General features: G+C 56.2%; 11 protein-coding genes across 11 annotated transcripts; 8 read left to right on the top strand and 3 right to left on the bottom strand.

Moving 5' to 3' along the window:
• Positions 1 to 54: 54 nt before the first annotated feature.
• On the bottom strand, positions 55 to 1,594 carry DICSQDRAFT_142376 (mitochondrial carrier; the record flags this gene model as incomplete). Its single annotated transcript, XM_007360229.1, has 8 exons — positions 55 to 149; positions 198 to 391; positions 445 to 533; positions 584 to 798; positions 857 to 891; positions 960 to 1,159; positions 1,218 to 1,292; positions 1,526 to 1,594. The coding sequence occupies 8 exons, from the start codon at positions 1,592 to 1,594 to the stop codon at positions 55 to 57; spliced, it is 972 nt and encodes a 323-aa protein (XP_007360291.1).
• A 204-nt stretch (positions 1,595 to 1,798) lies between these two features.
• On the top strand, positions 1,799 to 2,947 carry DICSQDRAFT_95561 (zf-C3HC4-domain-containing protein). The gene is made up of 4 exons (XM_007360228.1): positions 1,799 to 2,030; positions 2,089 to 2,221; positions 2,274 to 2,712; positions 2,770 to 2,947. Exons 1-4 carry the CDS (start codon positions 1,872 to 1,874, stop codon positions 2,855 to 2,857), a joined length of 819 nt encoding a protein of 272 aa, XP_007360290.1. The 5' UTR covers positions 1,799 to 1,871; the 3' UTR covers positions 2,858 to 2,947.
• A 296-nt stretch (positions 2,948 to 3,243) lies between these two features.
• Positions 3,244 to 4,941, top strand: DICSQDRAFT_75864 (uncharacterized protein). The gene is made up of 4 exons (XM_007360227.1): positions 3,244 to 3,563; positions 3,623 to 3,909; positions 3,976 to 4,211; positions 4,265 to 4,941. The coding sequence occupies exons 1-4, from the start codon at positions 3,330 to 3,332 to the stop codon at positions 4,714 to 4,716; spliced, it is 1,209 nt and encodes a 402-aa protein (XP_007360289.1). The 5' UTR covers positions 3,244 to 3,329; the 3' UTR covers positions 4,717 to 4,941.
• Positions 4,942 to 5,144: 203 nt separating this feature from the next.
• DICSQDRAFT_45805 (spindle assembly checkpoint protein) lies at positions 5,145 to 6,070 on the top strand (the record flags this gene model as incomplete). The annotated part of the gene is made up of 5 exons (XM_007359728.1): positions 5,145 to 5,245; positions 5,307 to 5,417; positions 5,495 to 5,514; positions 5,577 to 5,709; positions 5,794 to 6,070. 5 exons carry the CDS (start codon positions 5,145 to 5,147, stop codon positions 6,068 to 6,070), a joined length of 642 nt encoding a protein of 213 aa, XP_007359790.1.
• Positions 6,071 to 6,423: 353 nt separating this feature from the next.
• On the top strand, positions 6,424 to 9,047 carry DICSQDRAFT_75857 (NADPH oxidase). The gene is made up of 9 exons (XM_007360226.1): positions 6,424 to 6,844; positions 6,905 to 7,175; positions 7,252 to 7,641; positions 7,706 to 7,806; positions 7,861 to 8,161; positions 8,217 to 8,381; positions 8,441 to 8,670; positions 8,736 to 8,828; positions 8,897 to 9,047. The coding sequence occupies exons 1-9, from the start codon at positions 6,734 to 6,736 to the stop codon at positions 8,906 to 8,908; spliced, it is 1,674 nt and encodes a 557-aa protein (XP_007360288.1). The 5' UTR covers positions 6,424 to 6,733; the 3' UTR covers positions 8,909 to 9,047.
• Positions 9,048 to 9,262: 215 nt separating this feature from the next.
• Positions 9,263 to 12,168, top strand: DICSQDRAFT_75854 (ATP-dependent DNA helicase; the record flags this gene model as incomplete). The annotated part of the gene is made up of 15 exons (XM_007360225.1): positions 9,263 to 9,331; positions 9,394 to 9,451; positions 9,514 to 9,557; positions 9,613 to 9,791; positions 9,846 to 9,930; positions 9,980 to 10,158; positions 10,212 to 10,489; positions 10,548 to 10,561; positions 10,611 to 10,862; positions 10,916 to 10,924; positions 10,977 to 11,168; positions 11,217 to 11,298; positions 11,352 to 11,386; positions 11,441 to 11,585; positions 11,645 to 12,168. 15 exons carry the CDS (start codon positions 9,263 to 9,265, stop codon positions 12,130 to 12,132), a joined length of 2,109 nt encoding a protein of 702 aa, XP_007360287.1. The 3' UTR covers positions 12,133 to 12,168.
• A 314-nt stretch (positions 12,169 to 12,482) lies between these two features.
• On the top strand, positions 12,483 to 15,166 carry DICSQDRAFT_164635 (TFIID and SAGA subunit; the record flags this gene model as incomplete). Its single annotated transcript, XM_007360224.1, has 8 exons — positions 12,483 to 12,971; positions 13,022 to 13,100; positions 13,161 to 13,460; positions 13,511 to 14,000; positions 14,052 to 14,191; positions 14,247 to 14,593; positions 14,654 to 14,822; positions 14,883 to 15,166. 8 exons carry the CDS (start codon positions 12,483 to 12,485, stop codon positions 15,164 to 15,166), a joined length of 2,298 nt encoding a protein of 765 aa, XP_007360286.1.
• A 227-nt stretch (positions 15,167 to 15,393) lies between these two features.
• Positions 15,394 to 16,126, bottom strand: DICSQDRAFT_123356 (uncharacterized protein; the record flags this gene model as incomplete). Its single annotated transcript, XM_007360223.1, has 2 exons — positions 15,394 to 15,930; positions 15,989 to 16,126. 2 exons carry the CDS (start codon positions 16,124 to 16,126, stop codon positions 15,394 to 15,396), a joined length of 675 nt encoding a protein of 224 aa, XP_007360285.1.
• A 725-nt stretch (positions 16,127 to 16,851) lies between these two features.
• Positions 16,852 to 17,806, top strand: DICSQDRAFT_47735 (uncharacterized protein; the record flags this gene model as incomplete). The annotated part of the gene is made up of 4 exons (XM_007359857.1): positions 16,852 to 17,005; positions 17,066 to 17,112; positions 17,167 to 17,253; positions 17,411 to 17,806. 4 exons carry the CDS (start codon positions 16,852 to 16,854, stop codon positions 17,804 to 17,806), a joined length of 684 nt encoding a protein of 227 aa, XP_007359919.1.
• A 609-nt stretch (positions 17,807 to 18,415) lies between these two features.
• On the bottom strand, positions 18,416 to 20,962 carry DICSQDRAFT_151211 (uncharacterized protein). The gene is made up of 6 exons (XM_007360222.1): positions 20,769 to 20,962; positions 20,676 to 20,710; positions 20,407 to 20,614; positions 20,309 to 20,354; positions 20,201 to 20,255; positions 18,416 to 20,149 (listed from the first exon to the last, which is right to left on the bottom strand). The coding sequence occupies exons 1-6, from the start codon at positions 20,899 to 20,901 to the stop codon at positions 19,025 to 19,027; spliced, it is 1,602 nt and encodes a 533-aa protein (XP_007360284.1). The 5' UTR covers positions 20,902 to 20,962; the 3' UTR covers positions 18,416 to 19,024.
• Positions 20,963 to 21,819: 857 nt separating this feature from the next.
• DICSQDRAFT_45977 (Ser/Thr protein phosphatase protein) lies at positions 21,820 to 22,754 on the top strand (the record flags this gene model as incomplete). Its single annotated transcript, XM_007359746.1, has 2 exons — positions 21,820 to 22,113; positions 22,176 to 22,754. 2 exons carry the CDS (start codon positions 21,820 to 21,822, stop codon positions 22,752 to 22,754), a joined length of 873 nt encoding a protein of 290 aa, XP_007359808.1.
• Positions 22,755 to 23,256: the final 502 nt, after the last annotated feature.

Raw genomic sequence — 23,256 nt, 5'->3', positions numbered from 1 at the left:
GCTGTGTTTCGCTTTCGGCTATAAAACAAAGAGACTGTCCACTTTGTCACCTCCCTAAGCGATGTATAGAAGATTAGGCGTTGTCGAAATAGCTTGTAGATGGAGCACGGTGGTAAGGATGATGAGTAGTGTGGAGATCAGTGTCGTGTCTACAGTGAATAGTGAGAAGGTCGTAGGGTTCGCTTCAGCCGACAGACTCGCCTTCTCTGCACCAAGCAATCTCATAAGGCCTTCGTATACCCATAGAGCGGAGGCGTTCACCGGGAAGGCACGGAGTAATGTGGGTCCTAGCCCACGAAAAAAACCCCGGTAGCCGCCTTCAGCGATGATCTGGCGGGCGGTGGTTCTAAAGGATGGCTTTGGTTGGTCGTGTGGAGTCGCCATCATACGACTTACAGTAGGCGGTCAGTATGAGAAGCATGATTTATGGCTGGGGTGACGTACTTCTTGATGTTGTCGGCCGGGATGGCCATGATCCAGTAGACGAACGACCCGAGACCGCCGGACAGGAAGTTGGCTGTTGGAGTGCTCACCTACCCCAACATCAGTCACACAATATTGTGGTTTCATATCTACGACTGACTGCGTAAGGTGTCCCGTTCAGATTCGAAAATGCCCTCATGAGCACCTCAAAGGAGCCGAACATCCATAGGAAGTTGCTTCGGAAGGCGAGGCTGCCCGTAAACCCAGACCAGAGGCCGAGCACGCCGTGGGATCGTACTATCTGCTTCGCGCAGTCTATGGGACCCTTGTACACGCGATCTGCGGCTGACTTTTGCGTCTGCAGCTGCAGCTTGACTGCGTTGGTCTTCGGTTAACACTTCAGTTGGGCCCCAGCGACAGCGTGAATTATCACCTTTGAGGTGCTCCATAGGAGTTGCAAGGAGGGCGCTGTGGGTTTAGTGCTCAATTGAGCTTCATTTCCGGACAAGCTTCGATATCGGATGTGGACTGATTACCTCGTCCATCCAGCAAACAAACCAGCAATGCCATGTCCGACGATCGTCAGGCGTTTCCCATCCGAACCAGGAATGGGCTCTGTCAGGCCTTGTCCTATCAAGAACAGACGGTAGTTGTGTAGAGACCCCAGAAGAAGGGAGTCAATGGCAGCCCATCCGACCGCAGGCGGCGTCGCGCCCTTGTACAGAGCGAACACGGACTGCAGACCATACGTCGATGAATGCTAGCAATCCATATAGATTCGCACTGAAGTTCACCTCGTTCCGTACGATCTTCGAGAAGCAGTCCACAGCATTTTTGTATGTTTCAGGGGGCGAACATTGCATACGCGTCTTGACAGTGTCGAACCTTCACCTCGTGAGCCTCAAACCATTGTCCTCAGGTGACTCCAGCCTTACCCATGGCCTACGGCGACCTAAAGTTCGACAAGCGATAAGCATGACTGACAACGGTTGCAGATGCAAGCTGCACGATCTGCAAATTGTTACCTTTGTGAGCCCTACGAGAACGGGCGTAGGTCGATGTCAATACGATTCTATTTGCCAGCTCACTATGACTCGGAGACCTCACCACTACCAACGCCCGCGATAGCGCCTACAATCCTGACATGTCCACTGTCAGATTCAGCCGCCATATGATAGGTCTTCAAGTTCTCCAAACAACCCCGCGCAGACGCTAGTACTTACTGTCTGCCCGGAAGGTTGTCTGGTTGAGAGTTCGCATAATGCTTCCGGAGATGCCGGACTCCACTCCGGCCGCTCCCCGACACAGCCACAAGGCCATCATGACACGTTACTTAGCGAATAGGCGGCGCCTACTCACCTTCCCCACAGTCGTTCTAGGGGATTCTAACTGCTACAGCTGAAAGCACGGCTGCGTACCGATTCTCTACTCTTTATCTATGACTACTCATGCCTGAACACGACGGAGTAAGGCAGACGGCAGCGGAGACGGAGGCGGAAGCAGAAGCAGAGGCAGAGGAGGCTAAGCAGTGCCGCATCTGTCTCGACGGTGAGGACCCGGAATTGGGCAGGCTCATTCGACCTTGTCTTTGCAAGGGATCCATCACTGTATGTTTATAGGACTTGTACGCCGAACATACGCTCACTTGTTCTCATGGGGCTCTAGTACGTTCATGTGAAATGTTTACAACGATGGCGGAACACCTCGAGTTCTCGAAGCGCATTCTACGCTTGTCCACAATGTGGATACCACTATCACTTCGCACGCACTCGTATCGTGGGCATTGCAACCAACCCAGGTGGGCCCCACTAACATTGTCGACGCATCATCTGGCTCATTGAACTTGCCAGTCGTCATCGCCACCCTGTCTACGATGCTGTTCACGATCATCGTCCTTCTGAGTTCATTTGTGACCACCTGGTTCATCGGAAACGATGACGACACCTACTCATTCAGCTTTTACTACCCATACGAAATATTCCGTAGCCTTATCAAGATGGCCGTTGGTATCCTTGCAGACGATGGTTTGGTCGGAGATACGATTCTTCGACAGCGCGCGGGCACATACCGAACCAAACAGCCGCAAGGCCCGCCGAGCTTTCTTGGTCGCATCCTCCGCCGGTTCTTACTTGGTCTACCTGTTGTGGGCGCGGGCTCAATAGCGCACATGCTGCTGTCAATCCCACTCCCGTTCCACTGGCTGCGCTTCCGTACGCGTCGTACAGCGCGCCAGTCCAAGGATCTCATGGCTCTAATCATTCTCGCAGTTGTTCTTGCTGGTGCCGCTAGGTAAATATTTTCGCATTTAGACCCTCAGCAAGGGACGCTCATCGTTGACTCACGCAGGGCGCTGTACAAAGTATACCAGTTCACGGAGAAAATGACGAAACGGCTACTGTTGCGTGCGGAAGACGCTATTCTAGAGGTTGGCTAGGCTGGCTGTTTCGATCGGTTTCCATGCATCGCCATGATTGTAGTCGCACTGCGGACCTGAGATCTGTTGTAATATGATATCCTGTGTGCCATATCCAACTCTTGGATTCTCGTGTTGTTGGATCTATGTATATCTCCTGAGCTCAGAAGGGCCATGACGTGGCTGCACATCTAACCTTCGGGCATATCTACGGTGACTACTGGTGTGCGGGAACGAATTTGCGTCGCAAGCACGAGTACTGAAAGCTTTCAAGCGGAGGCGTCGACGTCGAAGCGCACGAGGCTGCCCGCGTGCGCTTCACAATGGTCAGCCACTTATGTTAGACTACATATCGCACGGTTTCGAACCCAACCCACGCTCACCTCCAAACCTCATTGCGCACAACACTCTGCGCACAACCTGACGGTGGCGGCTGGCCTTGTCTTCTGGCTTCGATCCCGCCACCTATTTCTCCCCGTCCGAGGATCCGGACATGGCACCAACTCACATCCTGCAACGAGCACTCGACGATGCGATCAATCACCCTACTTTCGCCGCGAGGCTTCCCCCCTTGTCGGAGAAGAGATGGATGGAGATTCTTGACAGTTCGTACGAGGCGCGCAAGGAGAACGACAGGCTCGAGTTTGTCGGCGATGCGCTGATGTACGCCGCCCTCGCAAGGCAGATGTACCAGCAGTATCCCCGAGGGAGTCCCCACTTCTACACGGTGCGTCGTCTCATCTTTTACATCTCGCATTTCCGGTAGGTCATAGGTGGGCGACACAGTGCCTTCGCGCAGCGTTGAACTCGAACGCCACATTCTCTCACATTGCGGAGAAGATGGAGTTCTACTGCGTCAGCCAGATGGTTTTGCGCGCGCTGACCGAGCGAACGTTCGGGGAGGGAGTATTGGCCCCGTCGAAGTCAAGAGGGGCAGTCAAGTTGACGGCCGACCTGTTCGAGACCATGGTCGCCGCATATTACTGGGAAGCCGGATTCGAGGAGTTGTTCAAATGGGTCAGGGAGATCTACCAACCTCTGATCAGCGCCACCGCCGATGAATACTTCAGCTAGTAAGCAGCTCCTCTACCGTCATCGCGCGCGTCCAATAGCTGTCAACATGCGTTCTGGTGTCGCAGCCGCCGCCAATATGGGCCGGCCCCGCTTGAACAGAGAGACATCTCGGCTCAAACCAGGTTTGCTCCTGGCCGTTTATATCCGGGGCCTCCCCGGAACGCTCCCTCTGTGTATTCCATGAAGAAGTCCAGCAAACAGGTTACTCCCATCAAGCATCGACTACACACGGCGAAACAGACTAAGGCTCGTTCCCCACGCAGCCTAAATATGAAACGCGCCATTCTCGGTAGCTCCAATAGTACGTTGTGTATATCATACGTCCGAATACCGTGTGTCTAAACACGAGCACAGTCGTACCGAAGGTTGTCCCAGCGAAGAAATGTCTCAAGCCTGCGCCAAGCGCGAACGTAATCCAGGGCGTGCAAGTGGCCCCGTCAGCCAAGCGGGCCATTCTGATCGACCTCACGCAAGACTCCGATTCCGAGAGCGATGACGAAAGACCATCTGGCAGCCATTCTCGAGCGACACCACTTCGATCGCGTCGCACCGTCGCGGTATCCAAGCAGCCGACAGCTCCTCCCGGTCTCCCGCTTCCTCGCACCTCGGCTGTGCAAGGCGCCGGGCTCACGATGACCATGGCCAACCCTGCTGGCTATGGCTCGTTGGATACAGACTCTGAGTCGGACGACGAGATGTTGCTGGTGTCGATGCTCACGACGGACAGTTTAGGCTCTGATATGGACTGCACTTCGTCTGACGTCGAACTGCCCATAGGCGTCTGGCAGGTCGGTCGCAGTCGTTGATCCCGGTCGGACTGGTGCACGAAATTCTGGAAGTGTTATTGTATCTCAGAAGTGACCGCACGACGGCGACGCTTTCTCACGGAGTTTTCGATATGCACATGTGGACAGCATGGTTATCCCCCTACTCTATTTATTCAGCCTATACCCGAATATCATAGCTACTTGTAATTGCCAGTGCATGCGTACCGCTTCATATCGTTTCATGTATATGATCTTTCAAAGTTGCTTATGCGCTACACAGATTCGCTGTAGAGGACGGGCTATCGCGAAGCGAACACTAAGTTGACGCGCGCACGTGGACTTGTGACATACGCGTAGGGAACGCGCGAGCCGCGTTTGTTCAGGTGCCACTGGCGTGTCTTGATTGTCTGCTCTCATCCACTACGTCTACTTGCCACGCAGTCCCGTAAACTCGACACTCCTCTCCAATGCCTCCCACGAAGCAGAAACAGGCCCCTACTCGCCAGGCTATTACCCTCAAGGGCTCGACAGCCCTAGTTACAGAGTTCTTCAAGTTCGCTGCGAACACGTAAGCCCGTCGACAAGTCCAACAATGACTGAAACTGAAGGACGGGACTGACGAATAACAGCATTCTGTTTCAACGCGGTGTCTATCCCGCGGACGACTTTCACATGGTAAAGAAATATGGGCAGACCGTGCTCGTCACTCAGGATCTGGCGCTCGAGAATTACCTGGACAAGTGCGTTCGCACCTCTCCCCTCACTGCGGGCCAGATCCTCACAGATTCGTCGGCATCAAATCGGTTACCACAATCAGGATATTGAAGCAAGTGAACGGTGGGTTGATCCAGGAACCGGGCGCGCCCACTCGCAATGCTGAGCGCACCTCAACCTGACAGAATGGCTTCTCACGGGCTCCATAACCCAACTTGTACTCGCCATCATCTCCAAGGACTCGCGGACGCCCCTCGAGCGCTGGGTGTTCGACATCAATCTCGTCGAGCCGCCCGCGGGCAGCTCAGAGCCGTACGTGTCCACATTGTTTGGTGGCAGCGCGAGTGTATAGAATGGCTGACGCTGATGCACACATTGCTTCATCCTCTCGGACCGCTCCAGAGCCCCGCCGAAGCCGGAGAGCGAAATCCAGGCAGAGATTCGGAATATCCTGAAACAGATCGTGTCGACGGTGACGTTCCTGCCTGTGATCGACGAGCCGACGGTGTTCAACATTCTTGCGTACACGAAGGAGTCCGCCGACGTGCCCGCGGACGAGTGGGTGGATACGGACCCGCTCGCGATCGAAGCTTCGAAGAGCCAGCAGGTGAAGCTGAGGAGCTTTAGCACAGATGTGCATCGGATCGAGGCCATGGTCGCGTATCGATATGAGGGGTAGCGATGCTGACAGCAGGGGTGATGGAGGCGAGGGCCCGCGGAAGGGGATGCCGGACCCAGAGCGGTGGCCATGCTTGCTGTAATTGAGACCAGTGGCATCTTTGTGGGAAAGGCGCGACATATGTACACGATTGGTTCCCGAGACCGAGACTGGGAGCGGCGCAAGACTCAAACAGGAGGCTGATGATTGATCGACCCGCTCTGCTGGGCAGACTGACAGATGAGGGGGGTCGAGGCAATGCGGGCGCATGGTGGATGTGCAATGGACCGGAGGGCATTCGAGAGTGTTAACGAAGGCGTTGCGGCCAGTACATAGATAGGTTGCGGTCGCAGCCTGGGAGAAAGAATGGATGTGGATGACGGCTGGGCGGCGGAGGGCGGGAACAGGCCCGGCCGTGTCGAGAGCTACAGCCGTGTTAGCTTCGCAAGCGCTGGCCGGGGTACGTCAGTCACACATCTCCATGCCACCCGGCCGGTCTGATACTTGTCGCTTGTCCTCGTGGGCGCCTGTAACTCTCCCTCCCTTTTCTTCCCACTCATCCCTCGCCCAGCTCCTGTCCCCGCCCCTCCGCTTCTCTCTCTCCCCTGAATTCATTCCTTTGTCTGGCCGGCCGGACGACGCTCGTTTGGTATTCTAAACTATCTGGGACAGTAATCCTGCACAATGGGCGAGAACTTCTTCCAACGTGAATTTCTCCAGCCTCGTCGCCTCGCCTTCAATGTCATCTTCTATGGCCTCCATCTGTTCTTCTTCGCGTACGGATGGCATAGCCAGGTTCGTTCGTCCTCACCCATCTGGCGCGTGGTGGAATTTCACGATCGTGGCCTGCTCTAGGAAACCAACAAGAAGTTGTCGGCTCTGAACGCGCTAACGTGGTCGGTGTGGACCTCTCGGGGTGCTGGTCTGGTTCTCGCCTTCGATGGAGGTCTCATCCTCGTCCCCATGTTGCGGAACGTTATCCGTGTTGTCCGCCCCCGCCTCGCGTGGCTCTTCCCCGCCGACGAGAACATCTGGTTCCATCGTCAAGTCGCCTACTCGATGGCGTTTTGGGCCATGGTCCACACTACGGCGCACTACGTCAACTTCTTCAACGTTGAGCGTACTCGTACGTATATTTTATTTGCCTCTCTTCAGCCGTTATAGAGCATGCGCCACTCGTTTCTAACACCCCTCTCTCTCAGAGGTCCGTCCTGAGATCGCCCTGGACATTCACTACAAGCAGGCGGGAGGCATATCTGGCCACTTCATGCTTCTCATCATGGTCCTCATGTATACCACGGCGCACCACAAAATCCGCCACCAGTGCTTCGAGGCGTTCTGGTACACTCATCACCTCGCGTTTTTCTTCATGATTGGTCTTTACGCCCATGCCACCGGATGTTTCGTCCGTGACTCTCCTGGTCCCGACTACATTTCCTCGTTCCCCTTCTACTCGACGGAACACTGTTTGGGATACGAGAGTTGGCGGTTCACCATCTGGCCCGGCATCATCTACTTTGGAGAGAGGGTCTGGCGCGAGATTAGGGCAAGGCGTGCAACTCGCCTGTCCAAGGTCCTCGTCCACCCGAGCGGTACGTCTATTTTTAGAAGCGATAACATGCCGTTTCTAGGGTATTGACGCCGCTCCCTTGCTAGGTGCCATGGAGCTGCGTATCATCAAGCCCAGCTTCAAATATGTCGCCGGCCAGTGGCTGTTCATTCAGGTTCCTGACGTCTCTGGCTGGCAGTGGCACCCGGTTAGTAGGCACATCCTCCTGATATGAGGGGGGCTACGCTGACAGATGCCCCAGTTCACCATCACCTCTGCCCCCGAGGACCCTTACGTCTCTGTCCACATCCGTCAGGTCGGTGACTGGACCTATGCATTGGGAGAACGCGTTGGTGCTGGTCCCCAGGTGGTCGCGGCCATGACCAAGGCTGCGTTGAAGGGTGATGAGAAGGACGATCGCGCCTATGGCTCCCGCGGTGACTTCGTCGAGATCGACTCTACGGGTCGCGCTCTTCCGGCTGTGCGCATCGACGGTCCCTACGGTGCTCCGGCCGAGGACGTCTTCAACGTCGAGGTCGCCGTCCTCGTTGGTGCTGGTATCGGTACGTGACGACGGCTCAGTATTCATTTCCGTGGTCATTTACAGGAGAACCGCAGGTGTCACGCCGTTTGCGTCCATCCTCAAGCACATCTGGTACCGCCAGAAGAAGGGTACCCTGGGCTCCCTCAAGCGTGTCGAGTTCTTCTGGGTCTGCCGTGACGCTCCCTCCTTCGGCTGGTTCCAGACTCTCCTCCAGGAGGTCGAGGCCGCTCAGGCCGATCGTGAGTCTTAGCAACGTGTTCCCGGTTTGACATAGCCTTCTGACATTCGGTACCTGTAGCCAACTTCCTGCGCATCAACATCTACCTCACGCAGAAGATCTCCGAGGACATGCTCTGGAACATTGCTGTCAACGACGCGGGCGCCGAGTACGACCCGCTTACGCTCCTTCGTACGCGCACCATGTTCGGCCGTCCCGACTGGAAGAGCATCTACGCCCGCATGAGCCAGGCCATCCAGAGCGGCCAGTACCTGCCCGGCACCAGCGCGCAGCTCAAGACCACCGTCGGCGTAAGTAGCAATTGTAGTGTGTGCCCGAGGTGGCCGGATCGCTTACGGACTATCGCCCGCCACAGACGTACTTCTGCGGCCCGGGTGTCCTCGCTAAGGCTATCAAGGAGGCGACTGTGGCTGCCCAGTGCTCGTCTATCAACTTCACGTTCGCGAAGGTGAGAAGGCTTCGCCTCAGAGACGGGCTTTCTGTCGTCGCTATGCTCACGCCGCTGCGTTTCTCCAGGAACACTTCTAAGCTCCGGATGATGCCAAGACCGTCGAGGTTTACCCGAGTTGCCCGCTGTATTACTCCCACGATTTGTTGAGATGTTGTCGAGTTCCCTGCTGTGTATACGATGAGCGGTGCTTTATATTATTCTTGAACTGCTGTCGAGAGAGAACGTGCGAGCTCGTGGCGCAAAGGCGCCGAATTCCGAGTGTAAACAACGCGTAAACAAAGCGACACCAGTAGACGCCCTCTGTGTGAGAGTTACTTACGCGGTCATCTGCTGCACCGTCCTTCGGTCCACGGGTCGTTCTGCGTGTACCATCTCATATAGTCTATCTCTCTCCTGCTCATGCCAACATGGGAGACGTGCAGCACCCGATGATGGAGAAAGCACATGAAGCGCTCAGAGATACCTTTGGATTCTCGTCTTTCCGTCTCGAGCAGGAAGCCGTACGCGCTTTTTTGTCGAGTCGAGTGTCTTGGAAGCGCGTTGACCGCCCAACTATGTCAAGGTCATCCGTCGTCTCCTCGTGGACAACGAGAACGCGCTCGTATTGTTCCCGACCGGAGGTGCGTGGCTCAGGTACTGAGGGATATAGCGCGCTGTCTTTAATGTCGACGCGCCATTGTAGGAGGAAAGAGTTTGACGTACCAGATTCCTGCACTATGCCTGGAGGTCAGTACTATGCGTCTTTTAGACATAGAGTGACGGTTTACACGCGTCGGTATAGGGATTGACTCTGGTCATCTCGCCTCTCATAGCGCTCATGAAGGACCAAGTCGACGCGCTTGTCATGAGGGGCGTCAAGGCGGCGAGCCTGGACAGCACGCAGGATGCAAGCAAGTCCGGGTGGGTCAAGAATGAAGTTATCACTGGGTCTATGAAGATGCTATACGTCGCGCCGGAGAGGTGAGTGCCCCACGCGTTAAGGACTGTGGCAACACAATCCACACGGTGCTCCAGGCTGAACAACGAGGGGTTCATGGCCATGATGCGACGCGTCCGCATCTCGCTCCTCGCAGTCGACGAATCCCACTGCATCTCTCAGGTTTGGCGCGATCTGCCTTGCGGTGTGCACGTATTCACTCAGGATGTAGTGGGGCGCGAGCTTTCGACCGGAGTACCTCAAGATCGCACGCTTTGCGGAGGAGATGGACGTCGAGCGCGTTCTCTGTCTCACTGCGACGGCGACGCCGTCGGTTTCCCAGGATATTTGCGGCAGCTTCTTCATCGACCGTGATGCGGGTGTCTTCCGCATACCTGTGTACCGGCCCAAGTGCGTCCCTTGCGCTAGGTCTTGCTCACGTCAAGCTAACGCCGTCATGCCAGTCTCGCGTTGAACGTGGAAGTCTTCGACACGATGGCTCAGAAAATCAGTCGCGTCGTTAGTATTCTGCAGGGGCGTACTGGGCCGGCTATCGTATACGTCACTCTGCAGAAACATGCAGAGGAAGTGGCGAATACTTTGCGCTCCTACCAACTGGATGCTGCGATCTATCATGCTGGTTTGCCTTCAGAAGAGCGAGGTCGCGTCCAGCTGCAGTTCATGGAGTCTGATAGAGGTATTGTTGTGGCGACTATTGCCTTCGGTATGGGGATTGACAAGGGTGAGCTTCTTGTGGTCTACACGAACCCAGTACTTCAAGTTCATCTTTTCCACCCCAGCAAACATCCGACAGGTGAGCGCCGAACATATACACGTGGTCCTTTTTTCTTGACGCGGCGTAGGTCATTCACTTCCATATGCCGAAAACACTGGAGAACTACAGTCAAGAGGTCGGTCGTGCTGGTAGAGATGGCTCGCTCTCGCACTGCTACATGTTCCTCTGCGCAACCGATCTACCCATCCTCGAGGGCTTTGCCCGAGGCGACACTTGCGCCAAACGTGACATTGAGCTTTGGATTCAAGAGGTGTCCTTGAAGCAGCCTGCTTCGGACAGTACTCTTGATTTCAACTTGTACAAGCAGTCCAAAGAGTATGTCTCTTACGGCACCCCTTCGGACATATTTTCACGCCGTTCTGTGACAGCTATGATATCAGGGTGTGTCACAGGCAATACAAGTTTCCTTGTCGATGTGGCTCACTGTTCGTAGCAAAACGTCCTGAACCTCTGTTACGCACAGCTGGAACTGGATTATGGCTATATCCGTGCCACGACACCCTTCTACTCTATCTATGACATCTCTCGGTGCGACGAGAATGGATGGTCCAAGGTTCTGGCCGACTCTTCCCCTGCAGCGAAGGCCATCAGGACTTACTGGACGTCGAAGGGTACCAAATGTCAGGTAAATTCATGCCATGACATTCGCGTGTCTCATAGCTGACGTCTGTAGATTGATACGATGCTCACGGCGGAGAGGTCAGGAGTCGAGCGTTCTGACATCGCTCGAACTGTCAACGGCTGGGAGTTGGATGGTCGGTCTCGCTCTGACAGCTGTCTTCAAGGCTCTGACGATGTCATGTGGCAGGCCATATCACAAGCAAGGCATCCCAAGTGAGGGCGGTGAGTGTCTTGGCGTCGAGTAGCTGTGATATATCCTCATAACTATTGACGTAGCGATTCATGGTGACGAAGCCCTTGCCGACGGGCACAAACGACATCAAGCATCTGGCAGACCAAATTTATACCGGGATGGTCGGACGCGAAAACGAAGCGGTCGAGAAGCTACGAAAGGTGGTCGAGTTTGCGACGAATGACGACTGTAGATGTCAAATGAGGTTTCGCATTGAGTGGCATGTACTGAACGATGATCATTCCCAGGTTTGGCCCAAGGTCTCGCCGTGTACTTCGGGGACGAAGACGCCGTCCCGGATGGCATGTGTGGCCAATGCAGTTTCTGCACAAGCGGCGCTGGCGTGGAATTTTCGCCGATTGCGCAGTCGGTCCCTGACGCCGCCCGTCTCAACAAGATCCTCGACGCATGCCCGGAACGAGACGACCCCCGGCTGCTCGCTCGTATGGCCTTCGGCATCACTTCTCCCCGGTTGACATATGGCAAGTGGTCGACAGCGCATCCCCTCTTCGGGAGCATGGTCGACGTCGACTTCAGCGCACTCGTGGCGGCGTTCGATGAGGAATGTAAGAAAGCGGGGTATGAGAAGGCTGAGACGATCGCACCAGCTCGGACGGCGCAGAAGCGTACATACAGCAAGACGACAACCACGACGTCAAATTACTCTTCCGGCAGCTCTCGCGGAGGTCGTGGTGGTTATGGCGGTGGGAGCTACAAGCGTGGCCGCAGAGGATGATTCTATGAGGCTATCATAGCTGCATATGCATTGACTGTTATAGTGCTGTACTATATACCCGTATATTCTGTGTACCCTACCCGCTGTGTAAATAAGCCTGGACCAGTCCAGCCAACTACGCTGTAGCCGACGCGCGACCGTGACCAGGCGCGGGTCGTGGACGCGTGACGCGCGCGGGGTAAGTTGAACGGACGCGTCGGCGATGTGGCTGCTACTTCCTCCGCAACCACGCCGCCTCGCGCTCTCGTGTACCACTCGCTGCCGTCCCTCCGCTTTCGTCTGTGCTCTCTGAATGCTCCACTGACAGTCTCTGACCTTGCTACTTGCTTGCTATTGTACGATTATCTGCCATGTCTGCTGCAACCCCTGCAGCTTCCACTCCAGATGGAGCATCCACCCCTGCCGCGAACCCTGCCGCGGAGGGCCCATCGAGCAACACGTCCGCCATCGACCGAATGGTGCTTGAGTATCTGCGCTCGCGCGGACACAAAGACCCGGAGAAAATCCTTGAGGAGATCGAGCGCAGCGCAACCCCTTCGGATGACCAGGGCAAGCAACCTGAGACTACACCAGCGCACTCTATTTCGCAGGAGGAATTAGTGAAGCAGCTCGCAATCTTCGCGCAGAAACCTGCCAACCCGGACGAGAACGCTTTGAAGGATGGAACGAATGTCCTACAAGAGCTCTCTACCATGGGAAACCCTCAGAATATCCAGAACCTCATATCGAGCATAGGGCCGGTTGGAGCTGAAGAGATTCTCTCGCTTGACCCTACGGATAAGCATCAAGGATTCAGGGAGTTGCAGTCGTGGGTGGACGGGTCTCTGGACATGTACCGGGTAAGTTAAGGCTCGACTTACTGTGGCGTCGTATTCACGTATGTCTATAGCCCGAGTTCAGACCTATCTTATTTCCCATCTTCTGTCATTTCTACCTTGATCTGGTTCAGCAAGGTTTTCGGGAAGCCGGTCCGTATAATTCGTTGCCGTTTGCTCTGCGCGCGACTCACATAGTACCATACAACTCAGCCCAGGACTTCTACACTACGTTCTCGCATTCATTATCCCCTATACACCAGACCACGTTACACCACCTCTCAACAATCACTTTGCCATACCACGTCCAGACGGACGAAGTCGCGCAGCGCTTCCGGTCTGAGAAGTATACTGTACGAATGAGCCGATCCGGGTTCAGCCTCTTGATAGGCTGGTTGACCGAAGGCTTTGGTGGCGAACCGACGGGCACAGGAGAAGGCTTCTCTGGAGACAAGGGCAAGCGAGGACGAGCGGCTATCATGAGGGTGGTGAATAATCACCTACGCTTCGACGGTGTGTAGAGTGTGACAGCTTCTCCAACGTGCTCTAACGCACGAAAACAGTAACGTCTTCGTCCACAACCTCTGTTTCCCCTCGAGCATGGGAGGAGTCGACGGGCTTCCTTTCCTCCGTGGTGCCACAAACTAACGGAAGCACGACTGATGCTTCTACCTACAATGCTTCCAAAGGAGAGCTCAAGCTTGGCCCTGCACCTATCGCTGAGGAGCTGCGAACGGAAACTGAACGCACTCTCAGGGATCAGGCGTTGGTGGACCACGACCCAGGAGCTCAGTATGACATCCACTATGCCCGACAAGCACCACTAACAGGTTTAGTGTCGCCTGCAATCTCGGATCTCCCTCCACACCCACCGTCCTTCAGGAGCGTGGACGTCAAGCGCGAGGTGGAAAAAGTCCGTGATGCACGAAAACGAATTCGGTATGACCCTTCTGTACTCAACTCGGCAAACGCGAATACCCCGCAAGGCGCGGCCGTACGAGCGCGTGCGCTTCCTAGCATATGTGCATATACATTCCATGATGTCGGCGAGGGGTGCGTGTGTCTCTGCGATAGTGATCAGTTTGTGGACTCACAAAGCGATAGAGTGCCGTGCTGCGAGTTCTCACCAGACACGTCCCTTCTGGCGGCAGGCTTCTCAGAAAGCTACATCCGCTTGTGGAGTCTGAAAGGCGAGAAGCTGAAAGGGATGCGGAGCGATTTCCAGACAACTTCAATACGCGACGGTCAGTGGCTGCTTCCATGTCTCGCCGATACGTTTTCTGGCTAACGTAGATTCAGTCTCGTCACTCAACAAGATCCGAGAAAAGGGCGGGTCGACAACGCGCAAGCTGATCGGGCACAGCGGACCTGTGTACTCCGTCGCGTTCGACCCTGTCGGGGGCTCTGCGAGTCCGCCAAGATACCTCCTTTCCGCCTCCGCAGACGCCACGACGCGCCTATGGTCGCTTGATACCATGACGAACGTCGTTGCCTATCGTGGGCACCAGAATCCGGTGTGGGACGTGAAATGGAGTCCAATGGGCATCTACTTCGCGACTGCATCTCGGGACCGAACTGCACGACTGTGGTCGACTGACCGGACATCAGCTCTGCGCATATACGCAGGGCATCTTAGTGATGTCAACGTGAGTACACAGCCCTGTGGGTCGATGCACGGAAGCTGACGTCGGAGCTTGGTATTGTAGGCTGTGGGGTTCCACCCCAATTCGCTGTACCTCGGCACGGCATCTAGTGATGGCACCGCGAGGCTGTGGGACGTACAACGCGGGGCGTGCGTCCGTGTCTTCTACAGGCATGATGACATTGTGTCTACGCTTGCCTTCAGCCCGGACGGGCGCTATCTGGCCACAGCTGGTATGTCCTCGCCGAGGGCCGTTAAGCAATAAGTTTCGATGTTGACAAAGTCGGCTGCAGGGGAGGACCTAGCGATCAGACTTTGGGATTTAGGGTCGGGTAGATGCGTCAAGAAGATGACGGGCCATACTGCATCGGTGTACTCCTTGGCCTTTAGCGCGGAGTCTAGCCTGCTCGTTAGCGGCGGGGCGGACTGGACAGTCCGTTGCTGGGACGTCAAGGCTGCTGGAGGACTGCCCACCAAGGCACGCGAGAACGGGGCGACGGTCAACGGTACGTCGGACGAGCATCCGCCTGAGAAGGAGGAGACCACCGAGAACATCGAAACGTATGCATCCCGTTAATGCACTACCCCGTGAAGCGTGGCTCATCATCGTGGGATTTTTCAGGACTGACCTATTGGCAACGTTCCCGACTAAACGGACGCCTATCATTGATGTGCAGTTCACGCCTCGAAACCTTTGCTTAGTAGCTGGCCCGTACTTATCTCCTGAGACACGATGAATACATTGCCCTGATGACACAACACTATATGGGAACGAGACTGTACATGAACCAGCCTAATCTCCCACTATTGTCTGGTCCACCCGTAAAAATCCCTCCACGACTGTTCCCAGGCCTTTACCAGAATCTCGCTGTCCTCTTTCAGGTCGTTCCTCTTGCCGCTGTCTTGCGCCAGGTATTTCGCGAGAGTCTCCTCGTTTTCCCGCACGAGCTTGACCACGACGTTCCACTCCTGATAGCTCAATTTGGCCAGACCGGAAATATATCTTTCGATGAACCTGGGTATCGGGCCATTGTACTTCTTGCGCCTCCTTAGCACTTCAAGCAGAACATCAAAAGTGAGAGCAGGCGGATAGTCGGGGACACCGGGATCTTTCTGCAAGCTGGACTTCTCAGTATCATCACCGTTGTCTTCGTCTTCTGCGGCGGTGTCTGACCCGTCGTTGTCAGACCCGTCGTTGTCAGACCCGTCGTTGTCAATGGCGGTAGCCTGGGGCGTATCGGGATTGCCTAGCTCGTTCCCCTCGTTGTGCTCTTCGTATTCAACGGACTCGTTGGACTCTTGGGATGAGGAGGGCGTCCATGTCTCGTCGTCTGCATCTTGCTGAAGAGGTGTCCAGAACATCAGAAACATAGTGGCGGCGACTCAAAGCATGCTTTACCTCGTTTCGCTTCTTCTCCACGGCTGCATCGTCCTCCGCCATTGCCACACTGGCTGCCTCCCGATCTTGCGGGTGGCACTGGACGAGGATGCGGTGCTGGCTTGGGCCAGGGGGAGGAGGAGACTCGTTGCGGTCCATTTGTTCGAGGCTCTGGTTGTCTGGTTGAGGGAATTGTTCGTGCTCTCGTCGTTCGCCTCTCACACCCTATATACATCAGACAGGGAAGCATCGGCTTGGAGTTGTCTTGCGACTTTGTGGTACAACGATTCGTTGGGTAGCCGTTTGGGATCAGAACCCTGGTTCTCAAAGCAAGAAGTCTACACACAAAGGCGCAATGGGAAGATGTTGGCATGGAGCACGGACAATGCACGCCAATTGCGCTTAGCCGAGTGGCAGAGGTCGCGGTGGTGGCTGCCAGTCGCGTCGCGTTACGCGTTTAATGGGTCACGTGCGATTTAGCCGCCCCATAGTGGCCCGTGTTCAGGTCGCTGGCCCTCGCTCCTCTTCCCTCACCGCTGCTAACCACTGCAGCATCCCTCGTCCTTCCACCCTTCATATTGCTACTCTCAATCCCTCTTTAAGGCAATGGTGAGCTCACATACTCCCTCGTCGTGCGCATTTGCTGACTCCAGTCGTCTATAGCACGCAGAGGATCAGAATATGGAGGACGTCATGGACGCATCCATGGACCTCGGCACCACCTCCCATCAGCACCCTCAAGGTCTCCACCACGCATCCAACACCCAATATGCAAACCTGAACGCAGACTCTGGTGAGTCCTGGCCTGCGTCGCATGCGCGCATTTCCCTTCATGTCCCTCGGCTGTGCCAGTTCTAACCGAAATGGACCGCCTATACCGACAAATGCGAGCAGTTGTCGCCGGCGTGCCTCCCCCTCGCGAACAATTCAAGGAAATTGCTGTCAAGGTTCATATCCGAAGGCCAGAGAGAGATACTTGGGCCTATATGGGTCGCGGTATTGTCACCCAAGAACTAACCGGACAATCCTCTCGAGTCGGTGCGCACGCTTCCCTCTGCTCGTCTATGCACGCGTCTCTGATATGGTCTGCTCTTCAAGTCGTCAGAGCTCAGTCGTCTCATAAGATACTGACCGTGTTTGGCGAGGTGCGTCATCGTCTCTGCATTCCCCTGCCTTGCCAACCATCTCTTCCTGTCTAGGGCGCAGCCCTCCAGGCCGAGCGGCGCGGTAATTTCGTCGTGATTGGTTGTGTCGATGGAGGTCGTGTCGTGTCATGGTCTCTCAATGTGAGCCTTCTAGCATTTCCACGGAATAGTTGACTGACGCTCTCTGCGCTTTCCGCTGTACTTCCACCGACGCCGCCTTGGACCCCTCTTGTCAATCGTGTTGGTTCGCGCCCTTTTCGACGTGATTCATCACTGCTCCATCCAAACTGCCGGACAGGCCCTCAATAACTCCGACACAGTCCGACTCCTCGCGAGCATCGAGCTCGCGTGCTACGCCTCCAAGCAGGCCATGGTCGACCCAGTCATGCACGGCGCATTCCGCCGCCGTGTCGCACGCATCATCAAGGACGACCGTCGCCGCCGTCACAGGCGGCGCAAGGACCAGGACTCGATGGTTGACGCATTCGCACGCACAGGCCTTGGCGGTGGCATGGACGCGGAAGAAGACTCGGAGCCAGGGTCGGTGCAAAATGCAGGCGCTCCGCCCCCCGCGGAGCCGGTCCCCATCCCTGCCCCGGTGGTGATGCCCATCCCCGAACCCGCCCCCGCTCCCGTTCCTACCTCCGAACCTGCGCTTGGAAGCAACCTGTTCGCAGGCTATTCGCAACAGTGACGCGACCGCATCGCCATTCATGTATACTTGGTGCGCATCGTTATCGCTGTCGTGTTGTCTGTGCAACAGTGTTGCTGGTCCCCGGAACATTTAGAGGAGGGGAGGGTGCCGGAAGCGCACGCGTTATTGCTAATGTATTCTACCACATCACGTCTCGTCTCTTTGCGTTCCTCGTTCCCGCTGTCAATGTCGTCTCATACGTCCGCCCACCTACTGGAGCACTGTCCCATGTCCGATCATCTCACGTCGTGTCTGCCTGATTGCTTGTGCCTGTATAACCACGTCTACGTCTCTTGTTCTAGTACGTTCGCCGATTGCTTAGTTTACCACACGTACCGCTTTCCCAATAAATCGCGACATATGGACTATCCACATGTTTCCACATTCGCCCATCTGCACATACCACGGTCAGGCGACTGACCTGCGTTATTGTTTTGTCGTCCCACAGGTGCTCGCATGTGGCCCAATGTGGAGCACGTCGGGTGGCCAGAGTTCAGCGGGCGCACCGGCTTCAGACACACAGGTGGACGGATGTGGAATACGTCGAAGTTGTACTACACGGCACGCGGCCCACGACTACCCTACACAAACAAACTGGTATCCTTGGGTCGGTCGGCTGGAAGGTCTGGAAGAAATGTGGGGGGGAAGGCAGGTGCGGATATGACTATAGCATCATAGCAATAAGGATGTCGATGGATTCGACGCGCTGCGCGACGCCAGCACGGCGACCGAAACGGAAGGAGCGCGTCCCGCGTGTGGTATGCGCACATCGGTACGAGAGGACTCCCAGAGCGGCCAGTTCGGTGTCGGCGCGGGACCTGCGCGTCGGTCGGACTGAAAGGGACGTGCGGATGCGAAGTGTATGCGAAGTCGAATGAATGTGGGAGCAAGGAGCACGGGGTCGGAGAGGGGACTTTCGTGGCGATCGCGAGATGAGGAGCGGGGTCAAGGGTATGGCGAGGTGAACGACGGGGGATGTTATAGAAGGATAGTAGTGTTCAACATGCAGCTCAGGGGGAAAAAGCGGGTGAACCAAGGAGACGCCAGCTCCAACCAACAGCCGACCACCAGACAACAACAGCAACACAAACGCAGCCATAGGAACAACCACCAGGGCCTCGAGGACGGGGGGCATGGCTCAGCGCATATAGATACCGAAAACCCTATATACGACAGCAGCAGACAGAAAGGAGCGGAAGAGGGTCGCGCGAACGCCGACTATGACGGCTGCGAGCCGTGCGAGTCGCGATACGCGAGGCCCGGGGAGGACGCCGACACGCGTGAGCCGCCCGATCCAGGTGGAGGCGGTGCCCGTCGCTCTGTGTACTGCGGCGGAAGCTCGATGACTTCGTCCTCTGGCGGTGGCGGGATGTCGTCCTCGAGGTCCGTGTGGAGGATGAAGCGCGCAGGAGGTTGGTACGCCGATACGCCAGCTTGCTCAGCCTTGCGGCGAGCAGCACTGGACGTGAGGCTCTGGTCCCATGACAAGATGCTGCCCTCAGGACGAGGGGCTGCGGCTGCTGCGGCAGCCGCTGTGCCGTAGCCGTACCCAGAGCTACCGTAGCCAGACGCGGCGACGCCGCCGTACGCAGATTCGGCGCCGAACAACGAGCCATCGTGCATGGTGTCAGGGCGGGCAGACGGAGGGAAGTGGGAGGACGTTGAGTTAGGAGGACGAGCGAAGTTGACCGTGGAGGCAGCGCCGAACGCCGACCCGACGTCGCTCGGTCGTCCCATGATGAGGCTTGAGGTCGAGTTAGGGGTGAACACGTCGCTCGCAGCTTCTCCCGCGTGATACAGCGGGTACGGGCTTAGGGAGGCGGGAGGGGGCAGGTTGCTGTCCGATTTCATGAGGTCGACATCCTTCTTCTGGAACCGACGCCCGAATGTGCCCTTGAACATGGACGTGCCGCCGTTTCGGCGACGGAGGTAGAACCAGAAAAGCGTGCCTAATACGAGCAGAGCGACGATGGTGCCGACGATCGCGGCGGCTATTGTTCCACCGTTGGATGTGGTCGTCGGATCTGGGGATGCGGTTGCGGTTGCGGACGCGGATGGCTGAGAGCCTGACTGAGTCGGTTTGGTGCTCTTCGTCTGAGTTGCCGAGTGAGTAGACGACGTCAATGAAGGAGCGTTGGAAACGGAAGCGGGGGAGCTCTTGTCGAGACACGTCGCGTCGGCGGAGAGGGCCACAGGCAAAAACTGTGAAGCACCTCCCTGTCGTCCTTTGGCGTCAGTCATGATGAAGGATACCGTCGTCCCAGCCTTGATATCCACGATCCAGTCGAAACTGTCACCTTGAGGGGGATTCAGGACGAAGGAAGAGCCACCCGGTATAACGCCCTAAGGACGGTCAGTCAACTGGTTTTAACATACGTGCATTCGCCAGCATACCTTAATCACTATAGGCTGGACGGCTCCTAGGCTGTAACCACTGAAGGTATAGGTACTGCGCCGCTGTAAGACCGATGATCATGTACCAATCCAGACGGACTTGCATACCTGCATTGCGCCAGAGCTAAAGGCGTTTCGTAGGTAAAGTCGGTACCTAGTCCGCGATGTCAGTATGGCAGAACATCAGGGACAGCAGACGGACCTACCAGGGTCAGTGGTGTTGCATTTATTCCCGCTCAATGAAGCGCCAACAGTGATCACTGGAGAAACTCCCCCAGAAGCGAATCCAGTGGAGTCTGACATGATGGCCATAATCTGATTGCCTTTTGGGAAAAGCAGCGTCGTTGCGAACGTTCCCTTGTTATTACTGAAAGCGTTAGTAGGGATAGGGAGTGTTTGCGGCGTTCCATAAGACTGGAAGAGCGTTTCAATTTGAAAATCGTAAGTATTCTGAGACCGTGCGCAAAGAACATACGGGGACAAGGGTTAGACTGAAAGGCGCCACGCCACCTAGGACACGCGCAAGTTGAGTACGCGATGGACGGATAGAGCGTGAGCAGCAACAGACCTTGCCATGATACTTGGAAATCATCGCATTGCGTTCCCGGCCCGTAAGTGAAGGTGAAGTTGGCCGCGTAAACTTGCTGGAGCGGCCATAGTAGGAGCAAGGACGGGATCAAACTGGAGGGGATCTTCCACATGGACAAGAGACCAGACACAAGGAGTGCAGAGCGAGGCAAGTTGGCGCCAAGAGGCGATAGGGATGGGGCGTGGAGGCGGGGAGGAGGTAGGGGGGTGTGAAACGAGTGGAGGGGCGTGCTACACGCTCTGCACAGCGCTGGCCGCTGGGAAGGATGATGATGAGCGCAAGAGGGAGAACAGAGAAGAGACGCGGTGGAGGTCGCGAGTCCGACGCCGCCCACACCTCTGACGGCGCCTAATTCATATGTAGCCGGATTTGGTCTGTGCTTGGCACGCCAATCCCGACCGATGCGATCCCGACTCGGACGTCCCTGACACCCCGAGCTATGTAGCCACTGCGTGTCCTCTCAACCAGCACTCCTCGACACTGCTAGCCATTCGCATTCCCAGAGCCTCTCTAGAACTCAACGGCCACGGAGGGGTCACACACGAGAAGCAGAAAATATATCCCGACCCTGATGGCGCTGTCAACCTGCCAGACGTTTGCATGCTGGCGCCTAGGCGACCACGACACAATCACCAAAAACGACTGATCTCGTCTTGCACCGCCTCCGCTGCTCTTCAACTTCTTCTGCCGTCTCACCGGCATCACTGCACCCCGAGTTCCTTGCGTATGTATACATCGGCATTGCTCTGCGTCCCACATGCTGCGCGTACACAGTTCGCCCAGATCAACGTCATGCGATGCGCGATACTGATCTTCGCGGCACAATCGGCTGCTTCGATCCGTAAATGCCAACTTGATTAGTTGTAGCCACTCCAATCGCGCTCGAAGATTACGGCCAGATATCGTCCACTCTTACATCGTCCAAAGGTCATTGTTCACATCTCACAGCACGTCCAGTGTATTTCTGCTCGCGCTAGAACGCTATATTAGCCATTACCCTGCAAACGACATGAATCATCCTGACGAAATCATGGGGGAGCACTCCGAAACCGAAACAAGCTCTACCTTGCCTACAGTCCGTATTCAGCTCCTGAGCGACCTGCACCTGGAGATGCCTCGGCCTTATCATCCAGAATCAGGATACAGCGAGGACGGACATGTTTTTGAATACGACTTCCCGGCACGCGCCGACGTCCTTGCATTGCTTGGAGACATCGGTGTAACGCGAGACGACCGTTTCTTCGCCTGGCTTCGTTCCCAGCTGAAGCGGTTCAAATTGGTGCTCTTCCTCTCCGGTAACCACGAAGCATACCACTCGTCTCTGGTCAGTAATCTCGTACATGTAATGTATCTAATTGGCCCGGCGGCTCACCCACTCGATTGAAGGAAGCGTCAAACCGCAGACTCGTCGCATTCGCCGCACAGTGCGACGAATGGGCAGCCAACCCGCCCGCCGGCCAGTCCATCGGCCGTTTCGTCCTCCTCGACCGCACGCGGTTCGACCTCTCCGATACGGTCACCGTGCTCGGCTGCACGCTGTGGTCCCGCCTCGACATGCTGAACGCCGAGATGCTCTGCTTAGGCCTGAACGACTTCCGCCTCATCTCGGACATGAACATCGCGACGTACACGGCCCTCCACCGGCGGGACGTCGAGTGGCTCGAGCGGAGCATCACGCAGATCGCCCGCGACGAGCCCCATCGGCGGATCGTCGTGATGACCCACCACGCGCCCACCGTCGCGGACACGTCCGAGGAGAGGTTCGTCGGGGGGCCGCTGAACTCGGCGTTCGCGACGGAGTTGACGGAAGGGCCGTGCTGGAACGAGCGGGTGAAGGTGTGGATGTTCGGACACACGCACTGGCCGTGCGACTTCGAGAGGAAGGGTGTGAGGGTTGTGAGCAATCCGAGGGGTTATCGGCATGCCATGGACGGCTTTGAGCCTCACATGGTGGTAGAAATATAAGTTGATCTAAGTGAGCTTCCAGCGCCATGGGCACTGCTGCTTAGACTCAGCCGACGGCGGTGATTGGACGGATAACGATACAAGACTGTTCTCTGTGTGTACTCTACGCGGGCCTTCTAATTCAAGGACGAGTGCGCCGAAACAAGAGGTGTCTCTCGAAAGAAGTGCGGAGTAAAGCACAAAGTAATAGTCCGCATTTGAAAGTCCATACTGAGCAATACTTTGCCACTCTCATCAGTTGTGCTAATACGATGATCAATCGGTGTCCATATCCAAGTCGACGCTCAGGCTGTGTACGAGACCGCCGCAAGCTCGGTGCGCGCCCGTTGGAAGTTCCTGCCTCGTGCGGCGTGGGACCTGCCATGCTGGGCAGCGAGCGGTGTATACACCTGTTTGTACTGTGGCTGCTAGCGATTCCAGATCCTCGAAATACCGCCTGGGCTGCGCCGTTAGTACATACAGCACAGGCGGCGTCGCCAATAATCCCCACCCCCTACGTTCC

This window comes from Dichomitus squalens, assembly GCF_000275845.1.
Source record: "Dichomitus squalens LYAD-421 SS1 unplaced genomic scaffold DICSQscaffold_1, whole genome shotgun sequence".
In the NCBI taxonomy this organism is placed as follows: Eukaryota; Fungi; Basidiomycota; class Agaricomycetes; order Polyporales; family Polyporaceae; genus Dichomitus; species Dichomitus squalens.
The sequence above is the reverse complement of the archived record's forward strand: the minus strand, read 5'-3'. Positions and strand labels throughout refer to the sequence as shown.